The sequence below is a fragment of the Rutidosis leptorrhynchoides genome, chromosome 7, assembly GCF_046630445.1.
Source record: "Rutidosis leptorrhynchoides isolate AG116_Rl617_1_P2 chromosome 7, CSIRO_AGI_Rlap_v1, whole genome shotgun sequence".
Classification (NCBI taxonomy): Eukaryota; Viridiplantae; Streptophyta; class Magnoliopsida; order Asterales; family Asteraceae; genus Rutidosis; species Rutidosis leptorrhynchoides.
In genome coordinates, this window is record NC_092339.1 from 1,973,462 (window position 1) to 1,988,869 (window position 15,408).

The window sequence follows — 15,408 nt, forward strand, 5'->3', positions numbered from 1 at the left end:
CAAGGTAGAAAGGAAAGGTAGTAGCACAATTTGTTTTGTCAAATTACCTGAATCACTGAGAATAGAACTATCAAGAATATATTTTCTTGATATGTTCAGAAGTTAAGCAGAATGAAAGAGTTATGTAACATGGCACATGATGACGTTAAGATCTGTGAATCATCACGTCCCATTAGAAACTCAGCATGATTTACTGTAATATAATCACGTTGATCAAGTGTCATTATATTATACTAACTCATGCATCAGTTCCCAACATTACTTCAATAACATTCATATTTTAAGCTCAAAGGTTTACAGAATATAGAAACTAATAGTTTCTATATGATGTAACACTGATAGCACGAAGAGATTAATGATTCCAGATAAGAATAGTTATGAAAATATCTTCAGAAATAGGGAGGATATTTATAATGAATGATACGATAATATCTTGGAATATCTAAGATCAGAGGATGATAGAAACTATTGTCTGCAAGGGTTTAGAGTAAGGAGCAAGATATTCACTAAAGACTTTAGCAGACATTGAATCATTTGGATTCTTTGAAGTCAAACTTATTCTTTGTGATTTATCCACAGCTTTCTTCATAGTTTCGCATAATCTGCTTTTCGGTACTAAATTTTCTATTGAATGTTTTCAATATAATGATACATAGTAAGCACGAAGAGGTATATAATTTCGGACGAGAATATTTATGAAAATATCCTCAGAAATATCTAAGATATTGATGATGATATTTTGGAATTTCTAAGTTCGATGGTTGATGGAAAAAGATTTTCCGCAAGATTTTAACATGACTTCGGAGCAAGATATTCTCTAAAGATTTCAACGGATCTAGATTTATCCGGGTTCTATGAATTTAGGGTATGTTACTTGTATTTCTCCTTGGTTTACTTTATGGTTAGCTCAATCCGCTTTCCAGTTCCAACTTTTCTGAGCTTTTCCAACATACTAATCTTTATCATCAAACTTTCGATGATTATGGTCGTTTACGGTTATCTACAGTTTCTGCTGCTTCATTCAACTTTTTCAACATTCAGAGTATTGATTTGTGACTGAGTGCTTTTCAGAATTTCAGAATGAGAGATCATAATTCTAAAGATAAATGTCATATATATAACTGTTGATGTAGATATGCTGTGAGTTTTCAAAGTACTGATTGCCGATTCCCGGTAATTGTTATGGCAGTTGATGTTTCGCGAGGTGTATATAAAATACTATTAAATTTTACAAGGAAATACTATTAAATACGATACAATTTTACACAAGATATTTATTTATTTATAGAATGGATATACTTAAACCTTGCTACAACACTTATAGCCAGTGTACCTAATCGTACAGTAGTGTAGTTTTTAGTAAGTCCGGTTCGTTCCACAGGGAAAATATTTAAACAAAGCTTAACGCTATATTAGTTTACTTTTATAAAAATACAAATATATATACAAGTAATATTATTATTATAAAGGGGGGTTTTTACCGTTTAATGACCGGTTTGTCGATTTTAAAACTTTAGTCGCAGTTAAAACCAAATGTAAAATATTAAAAATAAATACAAGACTTAAATTAAAGCGTAAAGTAAATAACGATAATGAAATTGCGAATAATAAAAGTGCGATAAAATAAACTTGCGATAATTAAAAAGTACGATAATTAAAAGTGCAATTAAATACAATAAATAAAAATGCGATAATTAGAAGTGCAATTAAATATAAAATAAAGGAAATTAAATATGAAATAAAAGAATTATGCTTATTTAAACTTCCGTAATCATGATGTTTGACGTGTTGATTTTAGTTTTATGCCCATGGGTTAATTGTCCTTTGTCCTGGATTATTTAATATGTCCGTCTGGTTTTTGTCCATAACAGTCTATCAGTCATAAATATAAAGTGCGAGTGTCCTCGTCAAATTATCCTTATACCCGAAGTTAAATATTCCAACTAATTGGGGACTTAAACTGTAACAAGATTTTAATACTTTTTTTAATAATTACACCAGGATGTCGACTGAGTGTAACCCAAGGTTTTAATATTTTGTTATCAATTATACCAAGTGTCCTTGTACATAATTTCACCACTGTTTTAATTATTCTAGTGGCTATTAATCCATTCCCGTGTCCGGTTAAATGAACAATTATTCGTACATATAAATACCCTGCCCATCGTGTCCGATCGAGTGTAAATGGTTATTTATAGGGACGCCCAATTGTAAATCTTTATATTGACAATAACAAACTATCATTTAGTTAAACAAATATAAAGCCAATTAATAGCCCATAGTCTAATTTCCACAAGTGTCGTTCTTTTATCCAAACCTCAATTATGGTACAAAGCCCAATTACCCAATTTTAGTAATTAGCCCAACATCATGATTACTTCGGATTAAATAAGCATAATAATAACTTAGCTACGAGACATTAAATTAAAAAGGTTGAACATAACTTATAATGATTAAAAATAGCGTAGCGTTACACGGACAGAATTTCGACTTACACCCTTACAACATTCGCTAACATACCCTTATTATTAGAATTAAAATTAAAAAAAATTAAAATTATAATATATATATATATATATATATATATATATATATATATATATATATTACGTTTGTAAGATAGAGAGATATGATGGATTTTACGTTCACCAAACTGCGAATTTATAGGCCTGTGAACTGAAAAAGGAGCTCATGCGATCGCATGAGCTTTGCTCTTCAAGGCCATGCGATCGCATGGCCAGCTGGGGAGGCTCACATTTGGTTGTTTTCTTCTGCCGACGATTTTATAAATAAATATAATATATTAAATAATTATAAGAATTATTTAAATATTATATTATATTTATGTGCATAGTTGACTTGTAATTTTTAGTCCGTTGCGTCGAGCGTTGAGAGTTGACTCTGGTCCCGGTTCCGGATTTTCTAACGTCCTTGCGTACAATTTAATATCTTGTACGTTTTGTTTTGAATCTTGTACTCTTGTAATTTTGAGACGTTTCTTATCAATAATTGGAACCTCGTTGATTGTATTTTGTACTTTTGAGCTTTTTGGTCGTTTGCGTCTTCAATTCGTCGAATCTGTCTTTTGTCTTCACCTTTTATTATTTAAACGAATATTACTTGTAAATAGAACAATTGCAACTAAAAGCTTGTGTTTCTTGAGGAATAATGCTATGAATTATATGTTCGTTTTTAGCATTATCAAATATTCCCACACTTGAGCATTGCTTGTCCTCAAGCAATATAGTCTTGAAATACAAGAATCACTTCTTTATTCTTCACACTTTGTACATCAGTGATTTCTATACGGCGGTATAAACAATGGTAGTAACGATGTGGTTTACAGTCCCATATGACTATATAAAAATTTAGATCCATTAAGGAAATTGGATCTTTATAAAAACATTTGATCTTTTGAAAATTAAATCTAGTTTTTACCCTAGATAAGTTTTCCGGAATAACCCTTCACCGGTGTTTGCAAAATATTTTTGTGGGCTTGGTGGGTTTCAGATTTGAAAATTTTAGCTCAAAACTTGCGGTTTTGTGTCACCCACTTGCTAACCTTGTATTAGGAAAGCAACACGTCCAGTTTACTTGTCCCGTATATTACCTTTCGATAAACTACCGTTCAGTTGTAAAGGAAAGCGTTGAACAAGCAACTGTTAAGGCAATGTCCCCTGACATGCTTTTAATTATGATCTATAACGTGTCGGACGCAATTACTATCCTTGGTAGGAGCAATAGTAAAGCTCACCCTTATGATTTTTCGGGCTGGTACAAGGTCCTATCTTCGACTATGCTATGCAACCACCGTTCTTACGGTTGACACCCGATTTGGTTCAGGTGACCTAATGAATTCCAGGTGAATTCCTAGGATTTTACGTTCAATGGTAATGAACGCATTGAAAATAGGGTTTTCAGAAAACAAATCGGTTTGTTATTTTGATCAAAATATTTTCTCGTTCAAGCTCGAGTTTAGATATCATTGAATCCCATGAGTTTGAATTCTCAATCTTTAAGGTCAATCTCTAGGATTGAGTAATATCAGGCTTAAAAGCTGATTTTTAATCTTTAAGGAGATTATCCTTTCTGGGGATCTGATTCATTAGTCTTATCCAGCTAATTTGCACGGTGCCCCCCATTTTACGAGATAAATCCTTCTCATGGTTAGGATCAATCTAACAACTTGGCGACCCTGTTTGATGCTGAGGTCCGTGGATTTCCTGCTGATTTTAGTGATGACTTTTCTAGGTTTTTCGTCAACCTACAGCTGGTCTGGACGACAACTTCATGACCTAACTCAAGAAGCGCGTTTCTTTTTCGGAAGACTTTACTTCCTTTTAATGATGGAATTGATTCATCATGTAGATCCACCTCTTCTTTTCTTTCATCGGGTAAAATAGTTTAGTTTAGTCCAAAGCAAAAGTATTTTCAGTTATTTGTTACAGAAATATGTGACATATGTTTAAGATAACTTGGTAATTTTTCCCACACTTGGCTTTTATTTTCCTTTTTATTGTTCTCTATTCCATTTTAAATGAATTTTAACATTTTGGTTTGTTTCTCAATTTATGTCCTTTCCGAGGTAACAATAATTTCGGTGTTAACACCTAGTTTTATTGTTCATAAATATGTATAAACATGATTTTGAGTTCATTTAATTGAAAATTTTGAAAATTTTTACTAGAATTGGGTAGTCAGTATATAAGACTAGGGCTGTTCTTTATTATCAGAGAGCACTAGATTCTAATACAACTACTACGTTACTAGTATTTTTAATGGTAACCAAGTGTATAAAGATAAAAATTTTAAAAATCCGAAAGAATTTAACCCCTTCCCACACTTAAGATCTTGCAATGCCCTCATTTGCAAGAAATCAGTACAATTTAAATTATTGAGGGTGATTAGCGTAGAAATGATTAAATTTTACCAAAGTTTCCAAACATATTGGCGTTTGTTTGCTGAATGATAAATGGTGCATATCATTTGTTCATTTCGTCTGTTGTTACATCACATTTATTTGTCATCTTGTCGTCAAAATTAGTAGCTTTTGCTGAACTTAATGCCAGTCTTTGAAAATGCGCTGTTTTACCCTGTTTTGTACAATCGACAATATACATACATACAAATATAATCATGCATGGCAATTTGAAATGGGACTTAATATCCCACTTTCAAATTCTAAATATGAAATATTAGTACACAATAATAATAAAATAATAAAAATTACACAAATATATCCAATAACATAAGTTTAAACATGAAAAAGTCAAAAGATAAAAACATAAAAATCATAAAAATAACCAAATGGAACTAAATCAGTCTGGATAGGGGTTCCAGTTCATCTCATCGGGTAGGTTCCATTGTTGGTTATAGGTGTTCTGATAGGCTTGGTTATAGTCATACCGGTTAAAGGGTGGTCGGATATCGGGGCTATGTGGCGGAAAATGAGCAGGTCGCGTAGGTACATAGTTATTTGGTACCTGATATGATAGCTGGCTCATGATTTGGTGCTGATGAACTAACCAGCTATCGTGTTGGTGTCGCCTATAATCCTCGTATACTCGCTCGGAGTTCCACTGCTCATACATACTATGTCTTGCCGCGTTCGTCATTGCTTCCTCATCTATACGAACGTGGACGTCAAGAATAGAATCTCGAAAGACATCCCTAATGTCTTCCGCCTCCTCCATTTCCTCGTCTGAGCCTCTCTCTACCTGAGGATGAGATCCCTCATAGGGTACTGCCTGGTTACGTCTACTTTTCAATACCTTAGCACCCACATAAACTTTCAATCCTAAGGGCTCAACCTGTTCTCTACAAATCTGTAATGGACCCCCTTGGTTCCTATCAACACCTAAATACTCTCCAATGAGAGTAACAAAAATACCTCCTCCTATTATACTCCTGTCCTGCATTCCCTCTACCATTTTAGATAAATAAAAAGCAACACAGTAAGGGATATTGACAAAGCTTCTAGGATCCCGAATACACTTTAGGTAGAATAAATCATATAAGGTAATTTTTTCTTTATTATGACCTCTTTGTGTAATCGAGTTAGCCAAAAATCTATGAATAATACGAAGCTCGGCTCTTTCAATATGTGTATAGGAGTGTCCTCCTGCTCGTGTAAAAACATCAAAACGTGACATACGCCTCCAAATGGCGTCGGTGTCAAAGTTACTATCTACCCGTTCACCATAATGAATCACGTTTGTACAATCGGGTTATAGCAACTCACCAGGAGTATATATCTGTAAGGCCCTGGCCACGTCCAGCATGGACATTCTGTACATCCTACCGCCAAGGATAAACTTAAGAAATCTTCTATCATCTATTCTAACTATATTTGTATCAAGTGATACAGTACTCATCAACTCAACACACCATTCCTTATATACAGGTCTACGAATGGTGAAAAGACGTTCCCAATCTGTAAAAGAAGAACTGCCATACCTTTGAACTAAAAGCTGTCTAACACGGTCAGCTAGATGGACCGTTTCCAAAGGGGCCCAATCGATTACCCTTGGCACCTCTACATTTTTTGTTACCAATTTGAATTTGTTCCTTTGATATGTCTCGTAATCTCTCCATCTTCTATCAAATCTCAGATTAGGATGTAGAGTGTGCTCAGGAATCGTTGGGAATTCTACTGGCGGCCTCATTGGGAATACTATGAATTCATCAACAAACTGTACTGGATCATAATAAGGTATGTGCTGATTAGGCTGTTGTTGTTGTTCCTATTGTGGTTCTTGTTCGTGTTGCATTTCTGGTTCTGGTTCTGGTGCTGGTCGTCTAGATGATGATGCTCCTGAACCTCCAGTATCGGCTTTCTGCAAAACACATTAAACACAAAATTTGTGCATCCAAATATGCATTAGTGTTAGCAAAATAACAACTTAAAACAATCACTATAACATGTTAAATCAAAATTAAACTTATACACATTTTCACAATTTTTCACAATTCTACACTTTTCAAATAAGCACATATGAAAATGTATACAAAATTCATAAGCATTTAACTCAAATAACATGTCAAAATATTCATTACTAATAATTAAACAAGTCTCAAATGACAAATATATCAAATTAATCAAGTTCATGAATTTTGGACTTAAAAAGTCCACTTTAATCTCCATAAATCATGTTTAGGATCATTGTTTGGATCATTTAACTATCTAAACATATTACACTACTCAATTTAGCAATAATTCATGACAAAAATCGGCCATAACCTGTTTATATCAAAAAGCCCCAAATTGCTCAAGAACACAAACCCTAGATTTCTAAAAATTTTGAAGTTTTTGGCTTCAAATCATGTTAAATAGCATCAATCTAGGTTATACATGCATAAAATACTAACAATTTAACACTAATTACACTAAAAATTAACAAAATTGCATTAGGTAAAAAATTGGTAATTATCACAAAAACTAGGAATTTATAGAGTTTAGGGGTGTAATTTTTACCAATTTGCTGAAGAATGAGAATCTAGGCATGATTAGAGCAAGAATTTTGATGAATTACGGTGGAAAAATGGCGAAAATTGGTGAATTTTTGGGTGAGTTTCGTGAATGTATGTGTGTGTTTGTGTTGAGGCAGAACCGAGCTGCTGTATGTATCAGGCCTACATTTGGTCCCCATGCGATCGCATGGGTTCCAAGTGCAAATCCCATGCGATCGCATGGGGTGCCGGCTACAGTGATTTCAGTTTTTTTTTTTTTTTATTTTTTTTATTTTATAAAACCTTATACTTTATAAAACTTATAATTAATTAAATTTTAAAAATTTTGTTTTCCTTTAGGAGCGAGGGCGTTTCGGATCGTTGTCCTAGTCTGTCCCTCGACAAAATTTTAAAATTTGTCAAATCAAAGCGCGGTTTTTAAAAGTAAAGATTTTTGGATTTTTTAATGTTTTTGGCATACTTTAATTCAATAAGATTAAAAATAATGATAACAAAAGTTCTCGTCCCTCCCTCGGGTAAAGCAATTTCGGTTCAAAGACCTAGTCTTCAACTTACGACGAATTTTAAAAATCATATTTTTAACTTAATGAGATAAAGTAAATTTTTTTTTTAAATTCACACAACTTAAATATAAAATTCAAAATTAATATTAAAAATTCACACCAAACTTAAAATTTGAAATGCATAAAATTAAAAATTCATATTTTAAAAATTAAAAATTCACACCAAACTTATATTAATTTTTCAAATATTTACAATTTTAAATATATTGATTTTACAAAGTTTACAATATTAATTTAAGATTTATATATTAATTTTAAAAACATGGTAAAAATAAAATTAAAAATCTTTTTGGCTTTTTATCCCACTTTAATCAATCAAATATTATCAAAAATATATGCCCCTCTTTTCGGTAAAGTAATTTTGGTTCCAAAACCTAATTTAACTCATGACGAATTTTTGAAATATTTTGTGTTGATTGATTAAAGATATTTATACCTTAAGAATAAACGTTAAATTTCGCAGTGATGTAATAAATTTTTGAATGATATCAATAATTTCGGTCGACAAACCTAATTTTATTCAATACCAATTTAATACTTTATAGCGAACAAATTAGCGTTTATTATCAAAAGGTTAAAAATAAAAATAAAAAAAATAAAAACTGTACAAACATACCTGTGAAATAGATTTCTTAGTTATATGATCTATCCCATTCATAAGATAGTCGATTTAATTGGTTTTCCATGGCTACATAGGCGTAACCTCGAGCATTCAGTGTCTTTTCTTCTAAACATATGAACGGTCCGTCTCTGCATAAAGTAACAAATTCGGTATTTGAATAGGTTTGATTATTTGAACATTTACCTCCATGTGACCATTTTCCGCATTTGTGACATCGTTCTAGGTGTCGTGCTCTTCTTTTCGCTGCGGATTTTAATTTTCCTTTACCAAATTGTAACTTATTATCTTCGCATCTGGATTCTTTTCTTACTCCGTCCAATCTTTCTCTAATTACTGATACTATTTCACTCGGTAGTGTGTCATTATTACGTTTAGTGATCAAAGCGTGTAGCATTAGACCATGGTTTAGTTCACAGGCAGTCTTCATTTCCTAAAAAAAATAAAAATTCAGAATGGGGGGAGAAGACTAGTTCTTTAGGGTCTGCTAGGGAAAGACCATTCGGGTTCCATTTTCGAGAACTACACGAAAACAGACAATCTAACTCTAACAAAAATACATAAACCTCTTTAAAGACTTGATTCTCCCCACACTTAGTTAGCTGTGGTATCGAAATTGTGATTAACTTTATTGTCAACTTCCATCGGACCATGTATGTAATGTTTAATTCTGTGACCATTAACTTTAAATTCAATTCCATTTGAATTTATTAATTCTATCGTTCCGTATGGGAAAACTCTTTTAACTATGAATGGTCCAGACCATCTTGATTTCAATTTTCCAGGAAATAGCTTGAATCGTGAATTGAAAAGAAGAACTCTGTCTCCTTCTTTAAATTCTTTTAAACTTCTGATTCTTTTATCATGCCATTTCTTCGTTCTTTCCTTATAGATTAACGAATTATCATATGCTTCATGTCTTAATTCTTCTAATTCGTTTAGTTGACTTAATCGTAGACGTCCGGTTTCATGTAAATCAAGATTACATGTCTTCAAAGCCCAAAATGCTTTGTGTTCAATTTCTACTGGAAGATGACAAGCTTTTCCATAAACAAGTCTAAAAGGTGTGGTTCCAATTAGAGTTTTGTAGGCTGTTCTAAAAGCCCAGAGTGCATCCTCCAATTTAATGGACCATTCCTTCGGATTTGATCCTACGGTTTTCTCTAGAATACGTTTTAAAGCTCGGTTGGTATTTTCAACTTGTCCACTTGTTTGTGGATGATATGCGGTGGAGATTTTATGAGTTACTCCATATCTTTTAAGAACTTTCTCAAGTTGATTATTACAGAAATGAGTTCCCCGATCACTTATTAAAGCTTTCGGTGTTCCAAACCTTGTAAAAAGACGTTTTAAAAAATTGACTACAACTCGTGCATCGTTAGTTGGGAGAGCTTGTGCTTCCGCCCATTTAGATACATAATCAATGGCTATGAGAATATAGAGATTATTATGAGATTTTGGAAATGGACCCATAAAGTCAATACCCCAAATGTCAAATACTTCACATACTTGGATGACATTTTGTGGCATTTCATCACGTTGACTTATTTTTCCGGCCCTTTGACATGCATCACATGATTTGCAAAGAAGGTGTGCGTCTTTGTAAATTGTAGGCCAATAGAATCCAGCATCATAAAATTTTCTTGCTGTTAGTTGAGGCCCATAATGCCCTCCTGTTGGTCCTGTGTGACAATAGTTTAAAATTTTACTAGCTTCATCTCCAAATATACATCGGCGTATTATTCCATCTGGACAACTTTTAAACAGGTGTGGATCTTCCCAAAAATAGTGTTTTATATCACTGAAGAATTTCTTTCGTTTTTGGTACGATAATCCTTTTTCAAGGAATCCACATACTAAATAGTTTGCATAGTCTGCAAACCATGGAATTTCTTTATAATCTATCTTTAATAGATATTCATCAGGAAAGTTGTCTTGTATGGCCGATTCATTTAGAACTTCTAATTCGGGATTTTCAAGACGAGAAAGATGATCAGCGGCGAGATTTTCTGCTCCTCTTTTATCTCGGATTTCAATATTAAACTCTTGTAAGAGTAAGATCCAACGGATTAATCTTGGTTTAGCATCTTGTTTTGAAAATAGGTATCTAAGAGCAGAATGGTCGGTATAGACCACCGTTTTTGCTAGAACGAGATATGAACGAAATTTGTCAAAAGCAAAGACAATAGCAAGGAGTTCTTTTTCAGTAGTTGTATAGTTCGTTTGTGCTCCTTGTAACGTCTTACTAGCATAATATATAGGTTGAAATCGTTTTTCAATCCTTTGTCCTAAAACGGCTCCCATTGCAAAATCACTTGCATCGCACATTAGTTCAAATGGTAGATTCCAATTTGGTGTTATCATGATCGGCGCATTAGTGAGTTTCTCTTTAAGAATATTAAAAGATTTGATACACTCATCTGAAAAAATGAATGGAGCATCCTTTTCTAGGAGTTTATTCATAGGAGTGGCAATTTTAGAAAAATCTTTTATGAAACGTCGGTAAAAACCGGCATGCCCTAGAAAACTCCTAACTCCTCTAACATTGGTGGGATGTGGAAGTTTAGGAATTACATCTACTTTAGCTCTATCCACTTCAATTCCTTCTTTTGAAATTTTATGTCCAAGAACGATGCCTTCTTTAACCATAAAATGGCATTTCTCCCTATTAAGAACTAGATTTGATTGTTCGCATCTAATAAGCATTCGTTCTAGATTAACTAGACATGATTCAAATGTATCACCGAAGACTGAAAAGTCATCCATGAAAACTTCCATTTATTCTTCTATCATGTAGTGAAAAATCGCCATCATGCACCTTTGAAAGGTTGCAGGGACGTTGCAAAGTCCAAATGGCATGCGTTTGTAAGCAAAAGTACCATAATGGCACGTGAACGTGGTTTTCTCTTGGTCCTCAGGTGCTATTGGAATTTGAAAATATCCGGAAAATCCATCTAGAAAACAATAGTAACTATTTCCGGCTAATCTTTCCAACATTTGATCAATGAAAGGTAAGGGAAAGTGATCTTTTCTGGTGGCGTCATTTAATTTTCTATAATCAATACACACACGCCATCCTGTTACAGTCCTAGTAGGAATAAGCTCATTTTTTTCATTTGTAATGACAGTCATGCCACCCTTCTTAGGCACGCATTGAACTGGGCTTACCCATGGACTATCAGAAATTGGATAAATTAGACCTGCATCTAGCAGTTTAATAATCTCTTTCTTAACTACATCTTGCATATTAGGATTTAGTCTTCGTTGGCGTTGCACATACGTTTTATGACCTTCTTCCATAAGGATTTTATGTGTGCAATACGAAGGACTTATTCCTTTAATATCATGAATCTTCCATGCAATGGCTGGTTTATGAGCTTTCAACACAGAAATGAGTTGTGATTTCTCATTTTCAGTAAGAGAAGACGATATTATTACAGGTAATTCAGATTCACCATGTAAATAAGCGTATTCCAAATGGTTTGGAAGTGGCTTTAACTCTAATTTCGGTGGTTCTTCTATCGATGATTTGTATCGATATCTGTCTTCTTCTTTTAGCATTTGAATTTCTTCTGTTGTTGGTTCATATCCATTAGCTATAAGTGTAGCTAACATTTCAGCTTTATCAATTGGTTCATTACCTTCTCCTAAAGAACATTCTCCTGTTCCTTGTAATTCTGGAAATTCTTCTAATAATTCTGCATGTGCATCTATAGTTTGAATATAATAACATGTATTATCTGCAGATTGTGGTTGTTACATTTCTCTATCAACTGAAAAGGTAACACTCTCATCCTCTATACTTAGGGTCAGTTTCTTACCGAACACGTCTATCATTGCTTTAGCCGTATTTAAGAATGGTCTTCCTAATATGAGAGGAACTTGAGAATCTTCTTCCATGTCCAGAACAACAAAATCTAATGGAAATACTAAAGTACCAACTTTAACTAGCATGTTCTCCATTATCCCTCTAGGATATTTTATTGATCTATCGGCTAGTTGTATGCTTATTCTAGTTGGTTTCAATTCTCCAAGGTCTAGTTTAGCGTATAGTGAATATGGCATTAGATTTATACTAGCACCTAAGTCTGCCAATGCTTCTATTGAACTAAGACTACCCAGAAAACAAGGAATTGTGAAACTTCCTGGATCAGATAGTTTTTCTGGTATCTTATTCAACAGCACTGCTGAACAATTAGCATTCATAGTAACAGCCGAGAGTTCTTCCATTTTCTTTCTATTTGAGATTAGATCTTTCAAGAATTTAGCATATCTAGGCATTCCTGAAATCACATCAATGAAAGAAAGATTTACATTTATCTGTTTAAACATATCCAAGAATTTGGATTGCTCGGCTTCAAGTTTCTCTTTCTTCATTTTACTCGGGTAAGGAAGTGGTGGTTGGTATGGTTTAACATAAGGTTTAGCCTTAACTATGTTATCTTCATTAACCTTTTCAACTACCGGTTCTTTTTCCTTATCTTGATTAGGTTGTGGTTCTTGTGGAGTAGGAATAGCTTCATCAGAAGTTACAGGTATTTCAGGTGGTTTAAGTGTTGTACCACTTCTTGTGGTAATGGCTTTAGCTGTTTCATTCCGGGGGTTAGCATTTGTATCACTAGGTAGACTTCCCGGTTTTCTTTCACCTATTAACCTTGCTAGGTTACTTACTTCTTGTTCCAGATTTTGAATAGAAGCTTGTTGATTTCTAAATGCTTGAGCATTTTGTTCATTGGTTTGTTTCTGAGATGTGAAAAACTGCGTTTGAGTTTCAACTAGCTTCGTCATCATATCTTCTAAATTCGGCTTTTTATCATCGGTTTGTTGTGGTGGTTTGTTTTGAAAATTAGGTCTTTGCTGATTGTAATTATTATTGGATACTTGTTGATTGCTAGGACCTTGTTGGTTGTTGTATGGAATATTTCGGTTATAGTTCTGGTTTTGATTGTAAATCGGTCTTGGCGGTTGATAATTATTCTGATAATTATTTCCAGGCCTTTGGTTTATGTATGAAATATTCTCTCTTTGTTCCATTGTTAATTCAATACTGAGACAATCTTTTGTCAAATGTGGTCCTCCACATTGCTCACAACTAATTCGTATTGAGTGAATATCCTTAGTCATCTTTTCCATTCGTCTCTCGACAGCATCTATCTTTGCGGAAATGGAATCTAAGTCATGGCTAGAATCGGCTCTAGCTGCTTTAGATGATCTAACGATATCTTTTTCTTGGTGCCACTCATGTGAGTGGGAATCAGTGTTATCAATAATTTTGTAAGCATCAGTTTCGGTTTTCTTCATAATAGAACCACCAGCTGCTATATCTATGTCTTTCCTTGTAGTGATGTCGCATCCTTGGTAGAATATTTGTACTATTTGACAGGTATCTAAACCATGTTGCGGACATTCTCTTAACAACTTTCCAAATCTAGTCCACGCCTCATATAGAGTTTCATTCGGCTTCTGTGTGAACGTAACAATTTCTCCTTGAAGTCTTACGGCTTTAGATGCAGGAAAGAATTGTTTAAGAAATTTTTCAACTAAAACGTCCCATGTATCAATCGCCCCTTCAGGTAACGATTCCAACTAATCTTTGGCTTCTCCCTTTAAAGTTCAGGGAAATAACATGAGATATATCTGTTCATCCTCCACTTCTCGGATTTTAAATAGTGTGCAGATCCTATTAAAGGTACGTAGATGTTCATTTGGATCTTCCTTCGGCGCACCACTAAATTGGCATAGATTAGTCACCATGTGTAGAATTTGTCCTTTGATTTCATAATCTGGCGCATTAATGTCTGGATGAGTAATTGCGTGACCTTGGCTAGTGCGTTTAGCTCTCATTCAGTCTTCCATACTTAAAGGTTCCAGATTCTCCATAATTGAATTTGTTGAATCGGAATCACTAGAGGATTCTGATTTAATGGTTCGTTCCTCAACAATCTCTGTTTGAATGATTGGTGGTTCCGGAGGAAATTTTAGTGGTTCAGGATCTACGAATCGTTCCTGAATATTCTCCGGATTCTCAATTGTGAGGTCGGGTTCAAAAAATGGATTATCGGAAATTTGAACTAGAGTACTTGGTCGACTGGATGACGATTCTAAAGAAAAATCAACGGCAGTAATATTTGCTAAATGTCTTGATCTAGTTACAGGTGGTGAACGTACAAAAGGTGGTGAACGTCTAGCTCGGTGCATTCACTGAATATCCTATTAGTTTTTTAAAAGGAAAGAAAAATTATAATAAGTTATCCAATCAATAGACTTTTCTGATTTTTCCCACGTTTCGAATAGCCAAAAGATGCAGCAGAGGGGCAGGATTCGTTTGGTCTCAATATAATTGAGGAATGTTTGGCTCCAATAACCCGGTCCACGTACAAATTCAACTATTACTACGAACCAGAAAATTTTGATGTCTATCAATTTAACCACTTAAAATAAATTTTCGTAATTTTATGAAATTTAGATAAGAAGTAGAATAAAAATCTATGTCCTAAAACTAGAATAGCGAGAAATAAGAAAGAAAAAGAGTTCGTCGAAAAAGGTCGAAAAAGAAAAATGGTTGAAAAATAAAAGGTGACAGAAAAATAAAAGAAACTTATAAAACTTAAAAACACTTGACTAACCCAACCTTATCACTACAACTAACTTAAAATTATAATCACAAATTGAGATTACTAATTGGAATGATAATTGATATATAGGTAAAAGGCGTCTAAAAATATTAAAGCTTACAAGTAAAACTATATCCCAAAT

General features: G+C 33.7%; 1 protein-coding gene across 1 annotated transcript in view; it reads right to left on the bottom strand.

Moving 5' to 3' along the window:
- The window catches only part of LOC139857826 (uncharacterized), a 398,536-nt gene extending 386,808 nt beyond the window's left edge, over window positions 1–11,728 (bottom strand). Inside the window, exons 1-3 of the mRNA XM_071846664.1 lie at window positions 11,722–11,728; window positions 10,362–10,796; window positions 9,501–10,250 (exon numbers count right to left, since the gene is read on the bottom strand). Of these exons, the coding sequence (XP_071702765.1) occupies window positions 9,501–10,250; window positions 10,362–10,796; window positions 11,722–11,728 (1,192 nt within the window). The remainder of the gene's footprint in view (window positions 1–9,500; window positions 10,251–10,361; window positions 10,797–11,721) is intronic.
- Window positions 11,729–15,408: the final 3,680 nt, after the last annotated feature.